The 17798-nt window shown below is 35.7% G+C and overlaps 3 protein-coding genes and 2 pseudogenes across 3 annotated transcripts; 4 read left to right on the forward strand and 1 right to left on the reverse strand.

Annotated features, from left to right (window-relative positions):
• Positions 1-792: 792 nt before the first annotated feature.
• Positions 793-3101, forward strand: LOC120325467 (3-oxoacyl-[acyl-carrier-protein] reductase FabG pseudogene; annotated as a pseudogene).
• Positions 3102-3127: 26 nt separating this feature from the next.
• Positions 3128-5065, forward strand: LOC120338463 (3-oxoacyl-[acyl-carrier-protein] reductase FabG pseudogene; annotated as a pseudogene).
• On the forward strand, positions 5048-7878 carry LOC120325462 (isocitrate dehydrogenase [NAD] subunit beta, mitochondrial-like). Its single transcript, XM_039391574.2, has one exon. The coding sequence runs from the start codon at positions 5105-5107 to the stop codon at positions 6227-6229; it is 1125 nt and encodes a 374-aa protein (XP_039247508.1). The 5' UTR covers positions 5048-5104; the 3' UTR covers positions 6230-7878.
• Positions 7879-9048: 1170 nt separating this feature from the next.
• Positions 9049-10711, forward strand: LOC120325463 (p21-activated protein kinase-interacting protein 1-like). The gene is made up of 2 exons (XM_039391575.2): positions 9049-9321; positions 9924-10711. The coding sequence occupies exons 1-2, from the start codon at positions 9094-9096 to the stop codon at positions 10668-10670; spliced, it is 975 nt and encodes a 324-aa protein (XP_039247509.2). The 5' UTR covers positions 9049-9093; the 3' UTR covers positions 10671-10711.
• A 4341-nt stretch (positions 10712-15052) lies between these two features.
• On the reverse strand, positions 15053-17301 carry LOC120348417 (phenylalanine--tRNA ligase alpha subunit-like). The gene has a single exon (XM_039418531.2). The coding sequence runs from the start codon at positions 17222-17224 to the stop codon at positions 15737-15739; it is 1488 nt and encodes a 495-aa protein (XP_039274465.2). The 5' UTR covers positions 17225-17301; the 3' UTR covers positions 15053-15736.
• Between the last annotated feature and the right edge of the window lie 497 nt (positions 17302-17798).

Here is a 17798-nt window from a genome sequence, read left to right on the forward strand (position 1 = left end):
TCATAGCCACCAAGATTTTATGAATTAACGTTTATAAAGTGGTAAAATAGTTGGTTAACCCCTTGATGTCAGGCTGAGTGTGGGCTGAGCGAGTGTGGCCTGGGGTAACTTTGGTAATACGCCGTACCTCTGATTACCTGTGGTCGGTTACGGCTTCCTCCATCATCAAGTCCAGGCTTCTAAAAAAAAAATAACTAACTAATACCATAGGGCACTAGGGTACCGGTATCCGACATAGAATGATAACCGGACGAGGGGCCGTGGTTTGCCATATGGAAAAGGCGTCTTATCGGCTTTCCTGTCCCCTGGGATGAATATGTAAATCCTGCCCTATTTTACAGATGAGTTCGAAGGCAATTTTGAAGCCACTCAAATGCGTTTCCTAAAATTCATTCATGCCTGTATACCAATGGACATATTGCAGCATTTATATTAGCCTTATTGTAACTACTCAAATAACCCAAACAAAAATGTGATGTGAAATAAACGCAGCACCATAACTTTTTGTAAACCGTACTTTGCGTACTTACCGGTACTAGCTAGACATAGTACATTAGTACCTAGTGTAATATGTTACCTAGCTGCGCATCATATCAATATATACTATGTACCATGAAAGTTAATAATTGATGGTCCCCACAGAAATTGATCAAACCAGACGTTAAAAAAATTTGCCCTTTTACATCTTTATGGTGTGGCGCATCGTGCTAAGAGTTAGAAATATGCTCGCCACCGCTTGTCTAATTACCCTACGCGGTTTCGCAGGTTCGAATCCCATGCAGGGATAGCCTGATAGGTGTGTGCGAGAGGATTGCTGACCTCCTCGCCGATGCAGGATAGTTCGTGTAACCTCTGATCGGTTACGGTTTCCTCCACCGTCAAGTCCATGCATCTAAAACAAGTAACCCTGGTAATGAACTGGTAACTGGACGAGAGTTCGTGGTCTCCATATGATAAAGCCGTCTTGTCTGCTTTTCACTTCCCCTGAATACATAGCTAAATCCTATCCTATCCATTTTGCAGATTCAGGTATAAACTGGATTAAACAGACCTCACAAGATGTCAAATTGTTTTCAAAATAAAGTAGTTTTGGTAACTGGTGCTTCGAGTGGATTCGGAAAAGCTATCGCTCTTCAATTTGCAGAGCATGGTGCATTGTTGGCATTGACAGGGAGGAATAAGGTGAATTTGGAAAAAGTTGCGACAGAATGTAAAAATAAAGGAGCGAAAGATGTTTTGATGATATTGGCAGATTTTGGAAAATTAGAAGAAATTAAAAATGTTGCGGAAAAAACTATCGAAAAATATGGAAAACTTGACGTTTTAGTCAACAATGCCGGTGTTGTACAATTTGGAAATCTGGAAAATTCCAAATTAGAAGATCTGGATTGGCAATTAAACATCAATGTTAAAGCCGTCGTTTATTTGACACAATTATTAATTCCTCATTTAGTAATATCTAAAGGAAACATCGTAAATATCTCTAGCGTTAGCAGTACAATGCAGTTTCCTCAAGCCTTGTTTTATGGGTTGACAAAATCTGCTTTGGACCAATTCACGAAAACGATTGCTCTTGAGTACGCTCCTAAAGGTGTTCGAGTCAATTCTGTGAATCCTTCTGTAGTCCCAACAGCTCTCCTTCGAACTGTACCTGGCGGAATTCCCGATGACGCAACTTATGAAAAGGTTTCCTCGGTCCATCCTATTGGTAGAAATGGAACAGTGGATGAAGTAGCAAGTGCTGTGTTGTTTTTGGCATCTGATTCGTCAGCTTGGACCACTGGGCAATGTTTAATGCTCGACGGAGCAAGATCACTCAATGTAAAATAAGTGCACCAATCAAGTCCATGCATTTGAAACAAATACCTTGCCAACTAATCCCACGCCAGACATTGACTGGTGACTGGATGAGAGGCCGTGGTTCGCCATATGATTGAGCCGTCTTATCGACTTTCTTTTCCCCCTGGAATAATATATAATTCCCATCCTAAGTTTCATTTTGTGTAACCGTTACTTTTAAATGTGACTTTTTCATAATTTCAACCGCATTATATTAATTTTGATTTTCTTTTGTAATGTATGATCAAGTTTTTATACCTATCTCAACTAGCAATAAATATTCATAGTAGTAAATGCACTTACCAGAATTCCACAGCCAAGACGATTACCTTTTTTTTACTGCTTTTATACGAGTAATTTTGCAATTTTGTATTTTCTTCTGCTTTTGTTCACTTTTGCATGCAATAGTGTTCAACAAGAAATGTTTAAGTCCATGCATTGGGGACAATGAATGATAAACTATTCTCCTACCCTACTTGGAATCATGGCAGGGTGTCGAAAAAATTTTAAACGAATTTCTGGTCATTTAAAAGTCGACTCGGATGCGAAGCTTCTTTGACTATTTGTTAAAAACACTCTGTTCACTTAATAATCTTGCACTTGCGATTGGCAATTGTGACTTTGATTTTTGGGATTTTGGCAATAAAAAATCTGAAATTATAACTCCTACTTTGACTCAGGATAATTCAAAATTTCGACTCATGACTCTGGAAAGTTGGAAAATACAAATCCGATTCTGACCTCAGTATCAATACAAACATACCAGACTCCGGTTAGAATGTAACTGAACAACAGATTGTCTTTTTGAATAAGGTTAAGTCTTTGTTTTATCGGCACTGTTTTCCTGAACCATTCATGGATTGTCTCGACAAATTTAAATTACACCTTGCTTGAATTTAACCACCCTCCAACGATAGTCTTGAGTTTTCGAGTAAATTTATCAATTGTTTTGCAAGAAAACCTACCAGTACTTGAAATCATGAATTTTTTTTCGTTCAAATATTTTTATTTTTGTCAATGTCTTTTGACTCCTTCTGTTTGGTATTTTTTAGGTTACGAACTTGACTCAACAAAAACAGAACATAAATCATTTGAATCATTTTACAGGGAAACCATAACTTTTTTGCAAAGCATTCCAGATTACTTAAACTTTGGGGTTCAAAAATCTATTGGTTCTGTATTTTAGTTGTAATACTAGTATGAAGCGTCAGTATTATATTCAATAATTGTGTAATATTTTATGATTATATCTTACTTCTAGAGTTTAGTGTAAAATTGTAAATTTTAGCATTAAGGAATAATGTCTGATAGTTTTCAAAATAAAGTAGTTTTGGTAACTGGTGCTTCTAGTGGATTTGGAAAAGCTATCGCTCTTCAATTTGCAGAGCGTGGTGCATTGTTGGCATTGACAGGAAGAAATAAGGTGAATTTGGAAAAAGTTGCGACGGAATGTAAAAATAAAGGAGCAAAAGATGTTTTGATGACATTGGCAGATTTGGGAAAATTAGAAGAAATTAAAAACGTTGCGGAAAAAACTATCGAAAAATATGGGAAACTTGACGTTTTAGTCAACAATGCCGGTGTTATACAATTTGGAAATCTGGAAAATTCCAAGTTAGAAGATCTGGATTGGCAATTAAACATCAATGTTAAAGCCGTCGTCTATTTGACACAATTATTAATTCCTCATTTAGTAATATCTAAAGGAAACATCGTAAATATCTCTAGCGTTAGCAGTACAATGCAGTTTCCTCAAGCCTTGTTTTATGGGTTGACAAAATCTGCTTTGGACCAATTCACGAAAACGATTGCTCTTGAGTACGCTCCTAAAGGTGTTCGAGTCAATTCTGTGAATCCGTCTATAGTACCAACAGCTCTCCTTCGAACTGTACCTGGTGGGATTCCCGATGACGCAACTTTTGAAAAGATTTCCTCACTTCATCCTATTGGTAGAAATGGAACAGTGGATGAAGTAGCCAGTGCTGTGTTGTTTTTGGCATCTGATTCGTCAGCTTGGACCACTGGGCAATGTTTAATGCTCGACGGAGCAAGATCACTCAATGTAAAATAAGTGCACCAATTAGGTCCTTGCATCTGGAAAAAAATGGCTAATACCTATATCTTAAAATTGATTCAAAACGTATTGCCTGATTTTACATCGTGTCTTTATTTTATTGTGTTCTTTTGACTGTTTTTGGTAGACGGGCACGTACTTGTACGTTTTCAACTTTTTCATTAAGTTATGCCCGTCTTCCAGGTCCTGATACCCGACTTGGACTGGTAGCTGAATGAAAAGCCGTGGTTCGCCATATGATTAAGCCGCCATCTTATCGGCTTTCCCTCCCCCTGGATAAATATATAATCGTGTTTTACTTTGTGTGACGTTGTTACTTGAGTGTGATTTTTGTTATGAACTTCATTATGTTAAGATTGACTATTTTTTGTAGTGTATGATTAAGTTTTTGTACTTACCGTACCTAAAAGTAGCATAAAATAATCGTAGTAGTGCATTAGCTTCTCATAACCAAAATGGTTGATTTTTTACTGCTTCAATACGAGTATTGTTGCAATTTTGTATTTTTCTTCTACTCTTGTTAGCTTCTGCAATGCAATTTTGATGAACAAGAATTACCGGTATGTAAGTCCATACATTGGGAACAATTGTGTGTGTGATGATTTATTTCCTTACCCTACCTGGAATCAGGGCTGGGTGTCGAAAAAATTTTAAACAAACTTCTAGACTATGCAATTCAAAAGTCCTGCTGGCTGCTGCACACTAACACAAATGTATTTAACAAGGTTGTTGTAAACTGCTTGTCTGAGGAAGTCTGATTTTGTTCAGACGAAACGTTACAGAAATACATTTGTGTTAGTGTGCAGCAGGACTCTTGAATTGCATAGAATGGTATTTATATTCCTGCTACAGCATCCTTGCATTATGAATTGTTATAAACTATAGACATATATCAAAGAAAATCTAATAGCCTACTGCCTTTTTCACGTCACACAGGGTGTAATAAAATCGTAGGCAACGCTGAACCATATAGATTCCAGCACCTATAAAAAAAGTAGCTTTTGACATATTGAAACATCAGTGACTGTCTGTATATTGCCTTGTTCGTAGCGAATGTGTGGACGCCTTATTATAACATGTTTCGTTCTTGAAATATGCAAGAATTTCATGTCTATAAAATCTTTTTAACAATTATGAAATTTATATTTACAGTATCATAATTTGATTTATATCTTATTTAATTTGGAAATCATGGCAGCATCACTTGGAAATCTTGCAAGACATACCCAGCGATTTTGTGCAACTCCGAGCATAGCCCGTTGTATTCATGGAAGCAATAATCTTCAGCGTCATCATGAGGGAAAAGTTAAAGTTACTATGGTACCTGGGGACGGTATTGGACCAGAATTAATGATCGCAGTAAAGGAAGTTTTTAAAGCAGCTGCAATTCCGGTAGAATTTGAGGAGTTTTGGGTGAGTGAAATTATGGACCGAGCTTCTGAAGATACAATACAGCAGGTTACAAAATCTGTTTTGAGAAATGGAGTCGCTTTATTAGGCGATATTTCTTCTAGATTGAGTGCCATGGGTGGAGAACTGGCGTCAACGAAATTCATTCTTCGCCAGCGTCTTGATTTGTATGCAAATGTGGTTCGAGCGAAGAGTTTCGAAGGTTACAAGACCCGGCATAACAATATGGATCTAGTGATTATTCGTGAGCAAACCGAGGGAGAGTACAGCGCTCTTGAACATGAAAGTGTCCCAGGAGTCATTGAATCGATGAAAATAATTACACGAGAAAAATCAAAACGTATTGCAAGATTTGCTTTCGATTACGCAACAAAACACGACCGGAAAAAGGTAACCGCAGTACATAAAGCAAATATTATGAAATTAGGCGATGGAATGTTTCTGGAATCCTGTCGTGAAGTCTCGAAATTATATCCCAAAATTACTTTTGAAGCGATGATTGTTGATAATACATGTATGCAGCTCGTGTCAAATCCTAACCAATTTGATGTTATGGTTATGCCTAACCTTTATGGTAATATTATTGATAATTTGGCTGCTGGTTTGGTGGGCGGGGCAGGGGTTGTCCCAGGTGAAAGTTACAGTCAAAAATGTGCAGTTTTTGAAACAGGTGCAAGACATCCTTTTGCCCAAGCTGTTGGTCGTAATATTGCTAACCCAACTGCAATGCTTTTGTCATCTGCAAATCTACTTGAGCACTTACATCTCGGAAACTATGCAAAACAAGTTTCCAACGCTGTCGCAGATGTTGTCAACAAAGGAAAAGCGCGAACCGCTGATCTCGGTGGATATGCCACAACCACAGATTTCACTCACGCTGTGATAAACCAAATACACAAAGGATGAAGATTCGCAAGCGTACACCATACAGCACTTTCACTTATTTTGTTTTCTGTGTGCTTTTTTTCCGATTTCTTTGTATTGCTCAGGAATGGAAAACCTTTATTCTATTTTACCCTGTTAATTTGGTTTAAAATCACTGTAATTAAATTATGAAGAAAGGAAATGGAATACTGGAATTTTTCACGCCGTGGTTTATCATGATTTGGCAAACATGGTGTTGGCAAATAGGGGACAGTTAGTAATTAAGTTGATAATTAAATACGTAATTCTTGTTAGACTGTTACCCTCTGTTAGCCCACCCTGTATCACTGATTCATATTATATGGATAATTGAAAAACAGCTCATGATAGTTTACCCATACATACCTGTTCTATTGCTCAAATGTTTTTGTTATCCAAGAGTATTCACTATTTCAATTTATGTTTTTTTGCAAAGTTTATGCCAGCTTTTTCCGTTTACTGCTTTATTTCGGTACCATTATTTTTTCATTTTCGTACCTGGAGCTTCTTTACTCTAGCAGCATATTATTTTGTTATTATATTGTTAATAATGCCCAGCTTACGCTTTTTTTACATCAAGTATAGACCAACTTAGATCTTTTGTGCCAGGGTTATAAGCAATTTAGTACCAAGGGTTCCAGGTAAGAAAGTTCAAATGATGAAATTTAAAAAAAAAAAGGCATTTGAAAATTTTGCAAAAAATACTGCTATTTAAGCTGACATTCAAAATTGTTGTCCATGTTTTGAATTTTGGCCAAGTAGTATTAATGGATACAAATTCTTTCCCAAGTTGCAATTTGCATGAGAATTGGCCACATTGGGACGAAGTGGTTTTGCTAAGATAATCAATAACTCTTTTAAAGCCTAGTTTAGCATAAAAATTTCCACAGACTAATTATTTTTCTGTGTTGCTATTCCACACAGCTTCGAGTTTTGCTTTTCTATATTTAATGGATAATTAATCATGTTAGTTTTCTTTTCGTACCTGGAGCTTCTTTACTCTAGCAGCATATTATTTTGTTATTATATTGTTAATAATTCCCAGCTTACGCTTTTTTTACATCAAGTATAGACCAACTTAGATCTTTTGTGCCAGGGTTATAAGCAATTTAGTACCAAGGGTTCCAGGTAAGAAAGTTCAAATGATGAAATTTAAAAAAAAAAAGGCATTTGAAAATTTTGCAAAAAATACTGCTATTTAAGCTGACATTCAAAATTGTTTTCCATGTTTTGAATTTTTGCCAAGTAGTATTAATAGATACAAATTCTTTCCCAAGTTGCAATTTGCATGAGAATTGGCCACATTGTGACGAAGTGGTTTTGCTAAGATAATCAATAACTCTTTTTCCACAGACTAATTATTTTTCTGTGTTGCTATTCTACACAGCTTCGAGTTTTGCTTTCTATAATAATGGATAATCAATCATGTTAGTTTTCTTTTCGTACCTGGAGCTTCTTTACTCTAGCAGCATATTATTTTGTTATTATATTGTTAATAATGCCCAGCTTACGCTTTTTTTACATCAAGTATAGACCAACTTAGATTTTTTGTGCCAGGGTTATAAGCAATTTAGTACCAAGGGTTCCAGGTAAGAAAGTTCAAATGATGAAATTAAAAAAAAAAGGCATTTGAAAATTTTGCAAAAAAATACTGCCATTTAAGCTGACATTCAAAATTGTTTTCCATGTTTCGTGACGATGTGGTTTTGCTAAGGTAATCAATAACACTCTTAAAGCCAAGTTTAGCATAAAAATTTCCACAGACTAATTATTTTTCTGTGTTGCTATTCTATGCAGCTTCGAGTTTTGCTTTCTATGTAATAGATAATTAATCATGTTAGTTTTCTTTCACTAATATTTTATTCCACACAAAGTTCATCCATGTGAAACTGTAGGCAATGGTTTTCAAACGGCGGCCCCTTTTTAAAATTAGTCAAGTCTTGCGCCCTACCTCAAAAATAACTAGCTAACAATATGCTACAAAAAACAGATAGTAAAGCGAAAGTATGTTTTATACAAAAAACACATTGAAAATATGTGAATGGATAGAAATATCCAAAATAAAGGAATGTGAATATCCTGAATAAGGCGGGTAAAATCTAACAAATATTTTCATTTTTAATTAGCTCGACACCCATCAAAAAATTGTCTAGCCCCCCCCCCCCTCCCCCACGTGGCAGGCACCCCGTGGTTTGATAACCACTGCTGTAGGCAATAAACTGTAGCGCAATTTCCAATCAGTCTGGTTGAGTCTTGCTACATTTTTTTTCATGTTTTTGTAATTCTATTTATTAATGCAGATAGAAGTTCAAATGTTAATTTAAGAGTGCTATTCTATATATGAAAATCACTTCCGATTGGGTTCTTTATCAAAGTTGAATTAAATTTGGGATAATCTTACTTAAATGTATTGAATGGTATTAATATTCCAACTCTTCAACTTTTAAATTTCCACAGATTTGCTGTTTTTCCAGTATTGCTGTAATGCAAGGCTCAAGTAATGAAAATAATCATTAAATTTCTTTCAATGTTTCATTTTATTCTTCATTTTACACAAAGTTCATCTAAGGGAAACTGTAAACAAATAACTAGCTCAATTTCAAATCATCCTGGATTCATCTTGCTACCTTTTTCATTCATGTTTTTGTATTTATTAATGCAGACAGAATTTCAAATGCTAATTTACGCGTGCTGTTCTATATAATGATAATCACTTTCTTTTTCAATGTTCCACTGCTTTTTTTGTTCTATCTTTTTTTTTTCAAATTTGCAGTTCACCACTTAACTGTAATTTAAACTTCTTTTCTCTCTGTGCCTGTTATTGCAGATTTGGTATAAAACTGGCTCCATGACCAGGTAAATTAAAAATGCTTAAAATAATTGTAGGATGTTATGAGCAAATGCTCTTGGGTTACTCTGTTACCAAAGATAAGGAAAAAGATGTTTTGAAATCAGAATTGCTTTTCACTGATCATTCTCATAGTGGTTGTATCAAGACTGTGGCATGTGGGTCTTCATATTTGGCTTCTGGATCTTCGGACGAAGCAATATTTTTGTTTGATATGACGGATGATAAAGAAGTTGGATCGATACAGGTGATTAGTTTGAGCTGGATCTATGAGTTTGATATTTATCTCATATGCAGTGGCTTAGTGTGTGTAAGGGTCGAGTATTTGATGATGATGCATTTGGGTAGGAGTTACATTACTACTCTTACCATAATAAAACCGTACGTCGATATGCCAAAATGTTTCACTTTGTATCACTGACTTTGATAGTCTTTTCGCGGCCCATTGTACATTTTTTTGATGAATTTATTTAACTTTTGTTCATATATATGAGGTTTGTTGCACGATGAGAATAAATATCCGAAACTGTTAGCTTATCCCATATCGAATTAAAGGTGAAGGCAATCGTCAGATGTATCATTAAGCAACCTTGTTTTCTCTTCAAAATTCCTCCGTGAAAACCTATATTTAAATAAAAAAAAAGTTTGCATATGAAGTGAACTATGAGCGAGAAGTGAAAGAATTCTTTTGTATACCAGTGCTGATTTAATCTGTTAACATGTCTTCTTCTTCTTGTTTGAAGTGCATTGTATGGACAGATATAATTTATTTAATGTATGATAAATTATATCTCGAAATGTTAAACTGAATTTGAATAAATGTTAAACACCTCTTTTTCTAAATTTCAGGGCCACGAAGGAACCGTCAACTATCTTACATTCCCAGATAAGAAATTTCTAATGAGTACGAGTGATGATGGAACAATAAATGTGTGGAGAGTATCGGCGAAATGGGACAAAGCGAAATGTCTTCGAGGACACAAAGGGCCAGTCACATCATTTGCAGTACACCCATCTGGTAAATTGGCCCTTTCTGCGTCCCCTAAAGATGGCACACTACGCACTTGGAACATGATATCAGGGAGGCCAGTTTATGTTAAGAATATGAAAAAATTTTCACCAGAAATCGTAAAATTCAGCCCAGGGGGTGAACATTATCTGATCACGTCTAAAAATTGTCTCCAAATTTATGAATTAGAATCCGCGAATTGTATTGCCGAAATTGAATGGAAAAAAGCCATTTTAGCTGCCGAATTCATTTCAAATAAACTCATAGCTGTAACGGGGGAAGGAAACGAAATTCACATTTATCAGACAAAAAATGGCGAGAGTGTCACAAAAATAGAAGCACATACGTCAAGAGTGAAAGGTCTTCACAGAATTACTCCGCCAAAGTTTTTGATTGACAGCGACACTGATAATTCTATAATATGGCTAGCATCAGCGTCCAGTGATGGCCATGTCAAAATCTGGTCTGTGGACGAACAAAAGTTAACGGATGAAAGCACGAGTGTCCTGAAATCCCCTCCTTGTGTGTTAGATATTGACACAAAAGCAAGGGTTACCTGCTTGACTTCGTGGGAAAGTAAAACTTGATTTTGGTTTCCCTATGTTGTTTTAATAAATGATCAATCATGCATGGTCCTTAGTTTCTCTCTATAGTCATCTAAGCCAGGGGTATGCAACCTATAATACAGTAGGGCCAGAAAATGTGAAGTTTACGCCGCGTTTTCACCGAGTGACAATGTGTACATTATTCGATTCATAGCAGGGTGCTTAATATTGAATTGGCCAGGGTTTCATAATCAATTGTTAATACCGATACAGAGATCTAAAAGTAGCTCAATGATTTAAAATTTTAAAACATAGGGTACGATGGCGTTTGGCTTGTGCAAGTGAAATTCTCATTACTGATAGAGCTATTTTTCAAGCTGCGGTGACAATGTGTGACACTTTGCTACCATAAAAATAATATTCTCACTAGTTGGACATTGAGCGACCATTTTTCACACTGGAAAAATTATGTTTCTGTACATAGCTGGGATAATATCATGACCCCTGATAAACAATGCATAGAACCCAATGGTTAGTTAAGGTCAACAATCAGCATGCTTTTAAGTTTTAGGCAGGGGCGGACACTTTCCATAATTTGGGGGGGGGGGGCGAACTTGGATTGCCTACCGAAAAACACCGCGCCGTGTATCGTCACGTAACAATAACCTGTCGATGTCATTCTCTAAGTATTAGCATGTCATTTTGCTACTCATATATCGATTACCTAGGCTGCTTTGCTCGGACACGGAACTTGCGCGTCACTGAACCAATTTCTTGAATTCCGCGAGAATTAGCCCACGGCTCTTGCTAACAAACAGAAAATAACAAATTTGAGGAGTCGTATTAGGTTATTGTTTCAATTCCTAGTTCTGCATAAAGCGCACTAACGCCGTTTCGTAAAATTAGAAATGCAAAACAAGGTAACAAGCTATTGTGCGAATTTTTTTCCTAAATTTTACCAAGGAGTTATCATTTGACTAGTAGAATTGCCATTATTGCCGATTTATTAAATCATCATTTGAACTCGAAATAACATTCAGGATTCACGCAATGACTTGCAGGGTTTTTATTTATAATTTAATACGAAAATAAACAGGCACAAGTTCAGGCGCGCAGCCAGGATTTAAAAAAAAAGGCGGGGTCAAAGTCGGAACTTCCCATTGCCGTCTGCAACAAGCACCGCGATTACGCGCTCGTTAAAAGAGCCGCCTATTTGAGCGTATAATGATTTTTCTGTCAATTCATGACAGCCACGAGATTCTAAAATGTCCTTATATATTAATTTATTTGTGTGCAACGTAACTCGCGGTTGCGACTTCTTACGTCAAAATAAAAATATTACTAAACTAAAGTACCACGGCGATATGTGTACATAAAAATATGAGATAAGCTGCCTGATGTATTTAATTTTAATACGTATTTTTGCAATCTTCCGAACTCGTTATCGCCGTTACAAAAATCTCGATATCTGATATAAAATCCCATATAGTACAATTTTAATTCATACAATGAAAATAATTATAAACTATACTAGTAAATCAAAAATACAAATTCACCGCCTCGAAATCCACGCGGAATGGTCGCCGCGATTACGCCACTTGTTAAAAGAGCCGACTTTATCAACGAAAACTGATTTTTCACTTGTGCAAAGTAATCAATCGAAGACCGATACGGGCATATTCAAAATGTCTTGATTTATTAATTTAATTGTCTTCAACTTAAACTGCGGTTGAGTCGACAAAACAAGAGCCACTCTAAAACACGACGGCAATCCGCGGACATAAAAATGTGTGGTAAACTGCCCGTTTATATATTGTTTTGATCCGTATTTTTGCTATTTTGCGCATTCGATAAATTTGAGATGTACTTGTCTATGGTGGCCCATCGTTGTCACGTGTAAAATTTAAAAAAAAAATGAAAAAATAAAATAAAAAAGCGAAAATAAAAAAATAGTTGTGAAAAAACATGAAAATAATTAAAAAAAAAAAATAAAAAAAAATTTAAATTAAAAAAAAAAATTGAAAAATAAAACAAACAAAAAAATTAAAAAAAAAATTAAAATTAAAAAAAAAAATTGAAAAAAAAAAAAAAAATTTGAAAAAAAAATTGGATAAAAAGAAAATAAAAAGGTTGACAACGATGGTCCGCCTCGTGGCCCATCGTTGTCACGCGTTTTTATTTTTAGAAAATTTGATGCTGCTTGGGACCAACGTTTTCAGACTTAATCCTACACGCACAAATGTGTTTCCTGGGTTTCTAACTCACTACTGATTTTCATGACCAATATCCAATAAATTCAACATGAAAATGTTCTACAAATTCTCCATGCTACAAGTTCAACCACAAGCAATATATTTATAATAAGGATAAGAGAATATAGAATTGGATACGAAAATTTGTTTTTACGTGTAGAATGTAATTTAATCGGAAAATGCTGCTTAACTGCTCAGACACTCGTGCGATGCCGGTACGGTATCGTCTGACCGTACCGGTACCCATGCAATCACTCGTGAAAGAATGGGAGATGATGAGTGATTGTATGGCTACCGGTACGGTCAGACGCAAAGCGACTATAACCGACTACCGGTATTTGGTAAGACGGTACGGTACCGGCATCGCGAGTGTCCAGACAACTGAGTAGTTAAGCAGCATTCTCCAATTAAATTACCTTATACACGTAAAAACAAATTTTCCGAATTTTCGTATTCAATTCTATATTCTCTTATCATTATTATAAATATATTACTTCTTGTTGAACTTGTAGCATGGAGAATTTATAGAACATTTTCATATTGAATATTGCTCAAGAAAATCAGTAGTGAGTTTGAAACCCAGGGAACACATTTGTGCGCGTAGGATTATGCCTGACAACGTTGGTCCCAAGCAGAAGCAAATTTTCTAAAAATAAAAACGCGTGACAACGATGGGCCACGAGGCGGACCATCGTTGTCAACCTTTTTATTTTCTTTTTATTCAATTTTTTTTTTAATTTTTTTTTTTTTTAATTTTTTTTTTTTTTTTTCGTTTCTATTTATTTATTTTGTTTTAATTTTAATTTTTTTTTTAATTTTTTTTTTAATTATTTTTATGTTTTTTTACAAAAAAATTTTTATTATCGGTTTTTTATTTTATTTTTTATTTTTATTTTCAATTTTACGCGTGACAACGATGGGCCACCATACTTGTCACACTGGCTCCGCTCAATCGCAATGTTGTCACTCCGATTATTTTCGAAGATAAAACCTTTCGAAAAATCCGTAAAGTTTCTGTCAATTCTCACGTAGTAAAAGTTATTTCAGTACAATAAAAATACATAAATAAATACAAAAAGTGATCGAATATACTTTAATTATCTTATATATCATCACAAACCGGGGAAAAGTCGCGTCCTCAGCTTTGTTTAATGTTAACAAGAAAATTTTCGACGTCAATTTAAAAGTAAGGGATAAAAAGGCAAATCCCGCTCACAATTGCCCGTGTTTCGATTTTAGTGACGAAATGTTTTTAAAGGTCAAGCAAACATAACTTGTGCCGTAGGCACATTTTCGATGCCTAGAAAAGCGTTTTTAGACTGTCGCGGGCCTCAACAAAACTTATATTGTTTACAGTTTTATTTTTAGTATTTTATATTGCCACTTTTCAACTTTTCGACATAGTAAATGCTTTGATCTTTGCCCGCAAATTATGCTGGGCCTTGCACGAAATCCATAACGTGAAAAGATACGTCCAGCGGTGAAAATTGTTTATAACAACTTTAGATCTAGTTAATTTTTTAGCGATAATAATTAATTGTTGTAATGAAACACAGTTTGCCACTTTCACTTCTCTCGCAAGTGCCAACAATAACACTATTGAAAGATTTTGACAATGAGAAAATCATGTTAAATTGTACAAAAATGAATTAGTTGTGTAAAACCGTGGCGTGTGATCGGCGGTGCGTTTGAAGACGGAGTATTACCCATGCGGGCGCGCATGTTTCACAAAATTGTGAGGTGCTCGGAAGGCGATCTGGTCCAAATTATTGTAAGAAAACATTTATAATATCGGTAACTATTACCGTTTAATTGCGCTTGACTATCGCACTTTTCGGAAATGATAATTTTGTAAGGCGGAAACAACATGTATTACATTTTTTTGCGAAATTATTGGGGGGGCGACCGCCCCTGGTTTTAGGGGATATTTCCACATTGAGGGGGTGGTGTATATTTTGTTGGTGATAAAACATGTATTTGACTGGAGCATTTGCACCGGCATATATACGCCACTTTGAATATGTAAGTTAAGAAGACCATCTCAATTTTAGGGGGGCAATAGGGAAATCAGTGGTAAAGTGAACAGCTGTTTATTCTTCTTCTATTCAATAACGCCAAAGCATTGGTTCATCCTGACCAAATAACTGTATGTAGCTTCAAGATAAAACAAAGTTCTAGATTTGATAACATTTATTTTAGTTCACCACAACAATGAGTAAGACTTCTACAAAGTTTCAAACTTTTTCATAAATAAATGATTGCAGCAGGTTTAAATACACATAATATGATCATTTGTATAACTTTATTGTCTGCTGCAAAGAGGTTCAGGATTTGAAAAATTGGGAATTGTTTTTATTTTGCTTGGTTGAAAGATGTTTATATATAGAATGCACAAAATCAGATCTACACAAAATCCGTACGTCTGCTATTTGCTTATTGAGTGGTGAATTTTGTTGCATTTCAAATAATTGTTTACATCAGACAAATTGGTAAGCCAAAATTAAGCTTATATATTTACTTGGTCTGACGTAATACCTAGTCGAATAATATTCATATGAAAGCCGTTGACTATTTAAATAGCATTTAAAAACTTTAACATTGGCATATGATTTTCAAACATAGAGACAATAACATATGGGAACAGAAATACAACATTGTAGAAGAAGAAAAAAATTAAAAAGGTCGGGTGCTATTCCTGAAAAGCAACACCTAATAAAGTTGTAGAATGGTGGCAAAGCAGCAATCTGAATCCCAGGCTCCAACGATCTTTTATCAAACAAGGTTCCTATATTCGTTCAGTCTCGTGATGTAGTCTTATACCATGATATAGTTAATTGCACAAAGCTGTTTATTTAATCAAAAGTCCATTCTACAGACAGGGTTATCTTGTACCATTTGTAAATTGATTTTATGGCCGACCAAATCCCTGATATTATCTATACCATATTTTATCATTGTCGGACGTTCTAATGACAAACCCCATGCGATAACATTAACATCTTCCGGAAGGCCCATTGGTAATAACATTTCGGGTCGGAAAATTCCAGAATTTCCAACTTCTACCCATTTTTTGAGTCCTTCGTGGTAGCTGAATATTTCCATTGATGGTTCAGTGTATGGGTTGTAAGCTGGCTTGAAACGTAACTTTGTAATACCAAGTTTATGAAAGAACGCTTGTAGCACTCCCATAAGATCTCCAAGAGTTACGCTGTAATCTGCAACTACACCTTCCACTTGGTGGAACTCGGCGAGATGAGTTGCATCCAAAGATTCGTTTCGAAACACTCTATCTATTGAGAAGTATTTACTGGGTTTAAATCCTTCTTTAGCAAGTTTATACAGCATCCTGGCGCTCACAGCTGTAGTGTGAGTACGAAGTAAATTTTTCTTCGCTTCCGAGTACTTCCAGTCGTAACAATACCCTTGCGAACCGAAACCACCTTCTGAGTGAACTCTTTTAACTTTTTCTGCATAGTCAGCTGGAAAAGTGTCACACTCCGCAGGGTCGGAAATGAAAAAAGTGTCATGAGCGTCTCTAGCTGGATGTTGCTGAGGTTGGAACAAGGCGTCAAAATTCCAGAATGAGCTTTCTACATAATTATTCGTTGGCATTTCTGTGAACCCCATTTCAAGAAATATTTGTCGATAAACAGATCGTACTTTCAAAAGGGGATGCAAGTGTCCTGCTGAAGGTTTGATACCCATCGCAGAGTAGTTGTAATCTTTAAAAGTTGTTGTTTTCCATGAGCCATCTTGTATCATTTGAGCTGTGAGATCCGTTGCTGCCTTCTCAATTTTCGTTGTGAACTTTTCACCTTTCGTAACATCAAAACTCTTTATAGTAACTTCCTCCACTAATTTACGTTTTTTCAACTCCGCCCTATCTTTGTCAGGAATGGGAGATCCTTGTTTTATTCTTGATAAATTATCTCTAACAATATCAGTTGGGTTTACGCCATCAGCGACAAAAATCTTCGGTGCGCCACCCGATTTGTCCACTTTGATCCATCTATTAGACATCGCCTTGCTGAAGCCAATTTTATCATTTTTATCTTTCACCAGTTCAGATTGCGCAATACCATCTGCTGGAACTCTTTTGAAAATATTAAACTCATAACTTCCACTTGATTCGAGCTTTTTACCCTCGGTTGAGAGAACCCAATTTTTGTCTGTTTTCTGTGAGGCGTCTATCACGCCTTCATGAACTTGTAAGCTTTTTATTAAACCGACAATTTTTTGATGTTCCAAATTTTTGGTTTTTGCGTATGAAATTGAGTTGACACGTTCATTCAATTCCAAGAATTGCAATAACTCAGTTGCCATATCTACTTCTTTCTCAGTCATATTTACTGAATAGTGCTGAAATGAATTACGATAAGTTGTAATGCACTAGCGACTAGCCTAGTAAAAAAAAAGACATTTCATTAAACCAATGGCAGAATGGCACAGCTCCAGCAATAATTTGCTTTCTATAGGCTCTGCATAAACTTTCAATAGACTTATAGAGTTATGCTCGAAGAGTCAAATATATGGACACGAAAAAATAATACTGTAATAGCCTTCTAGCGAAAAATACAATTTTCAATCACTGAAAATTGCAAAGCAATTGGTGATCCAGTTGGTAAAAAAAAGTCATTTTTTCATAACGATAAGAAGAAAAATACCGAGAAAAACAACAACAAAAAATAAAACGATGCATGGATCCACTTGTGTGTCCAATAAATACTACCGCCTGCCTGCATGATGTAACACTTCGAAATTATGAAGTGGACACCCTACTCTCCAACGTGGATAAACATTTGAATGTACCAAATTTATCTCCGCGAGTGGGCGCAAGTGACCATTGTGCAAGGAGTCGTATCCGGTTGCTTGATTGTTCATTTTTCGTGAATGTTGCAACGGAATTGTGCATCGAAGG

This window comes from Styela clava, chromosome 1 (assembly GCF_964204865.1).
Source record: "Styela clava chromosome 1, kaStyClav1.hap1.2, whole genome shotgun sequence".
Lineage (NCBI taxonomy): Eukaryota > Metazoa > Chordata > Ascidiacea > Stolidobranchia > Styelidae > Styela > Styela clava.

Coding starts and splice junctions, on each gene's coding strand:
- LOC120325462 (XM_039391574.2), top strand. CDS start 5,105: ATGGCAGCATCACTTGGAAATCTTGCAAGACATACCCAGCGATTTTGT.
- LOC120348417 (XM_039418531.2), bottom strand. CDS start 17,224: ATGACTGAGAAAGAAGTAGATATGGCAACTGAGTTATTGCAATTCTTG.
- LOC120325463 (XM_039391575.2), top strand. CDS start 9,094: ATGCTTAAAATAATTGTAGGATGTTATGAGCAAATGCTCTTGGGTTAC. Junction 9,322..9,923: donor AAGAAGTTGGATCGATACAG/GTGATTAGTTTG, acceptor TCTAAATTTCAG/GGCCACGAAGGAACCGTCAA.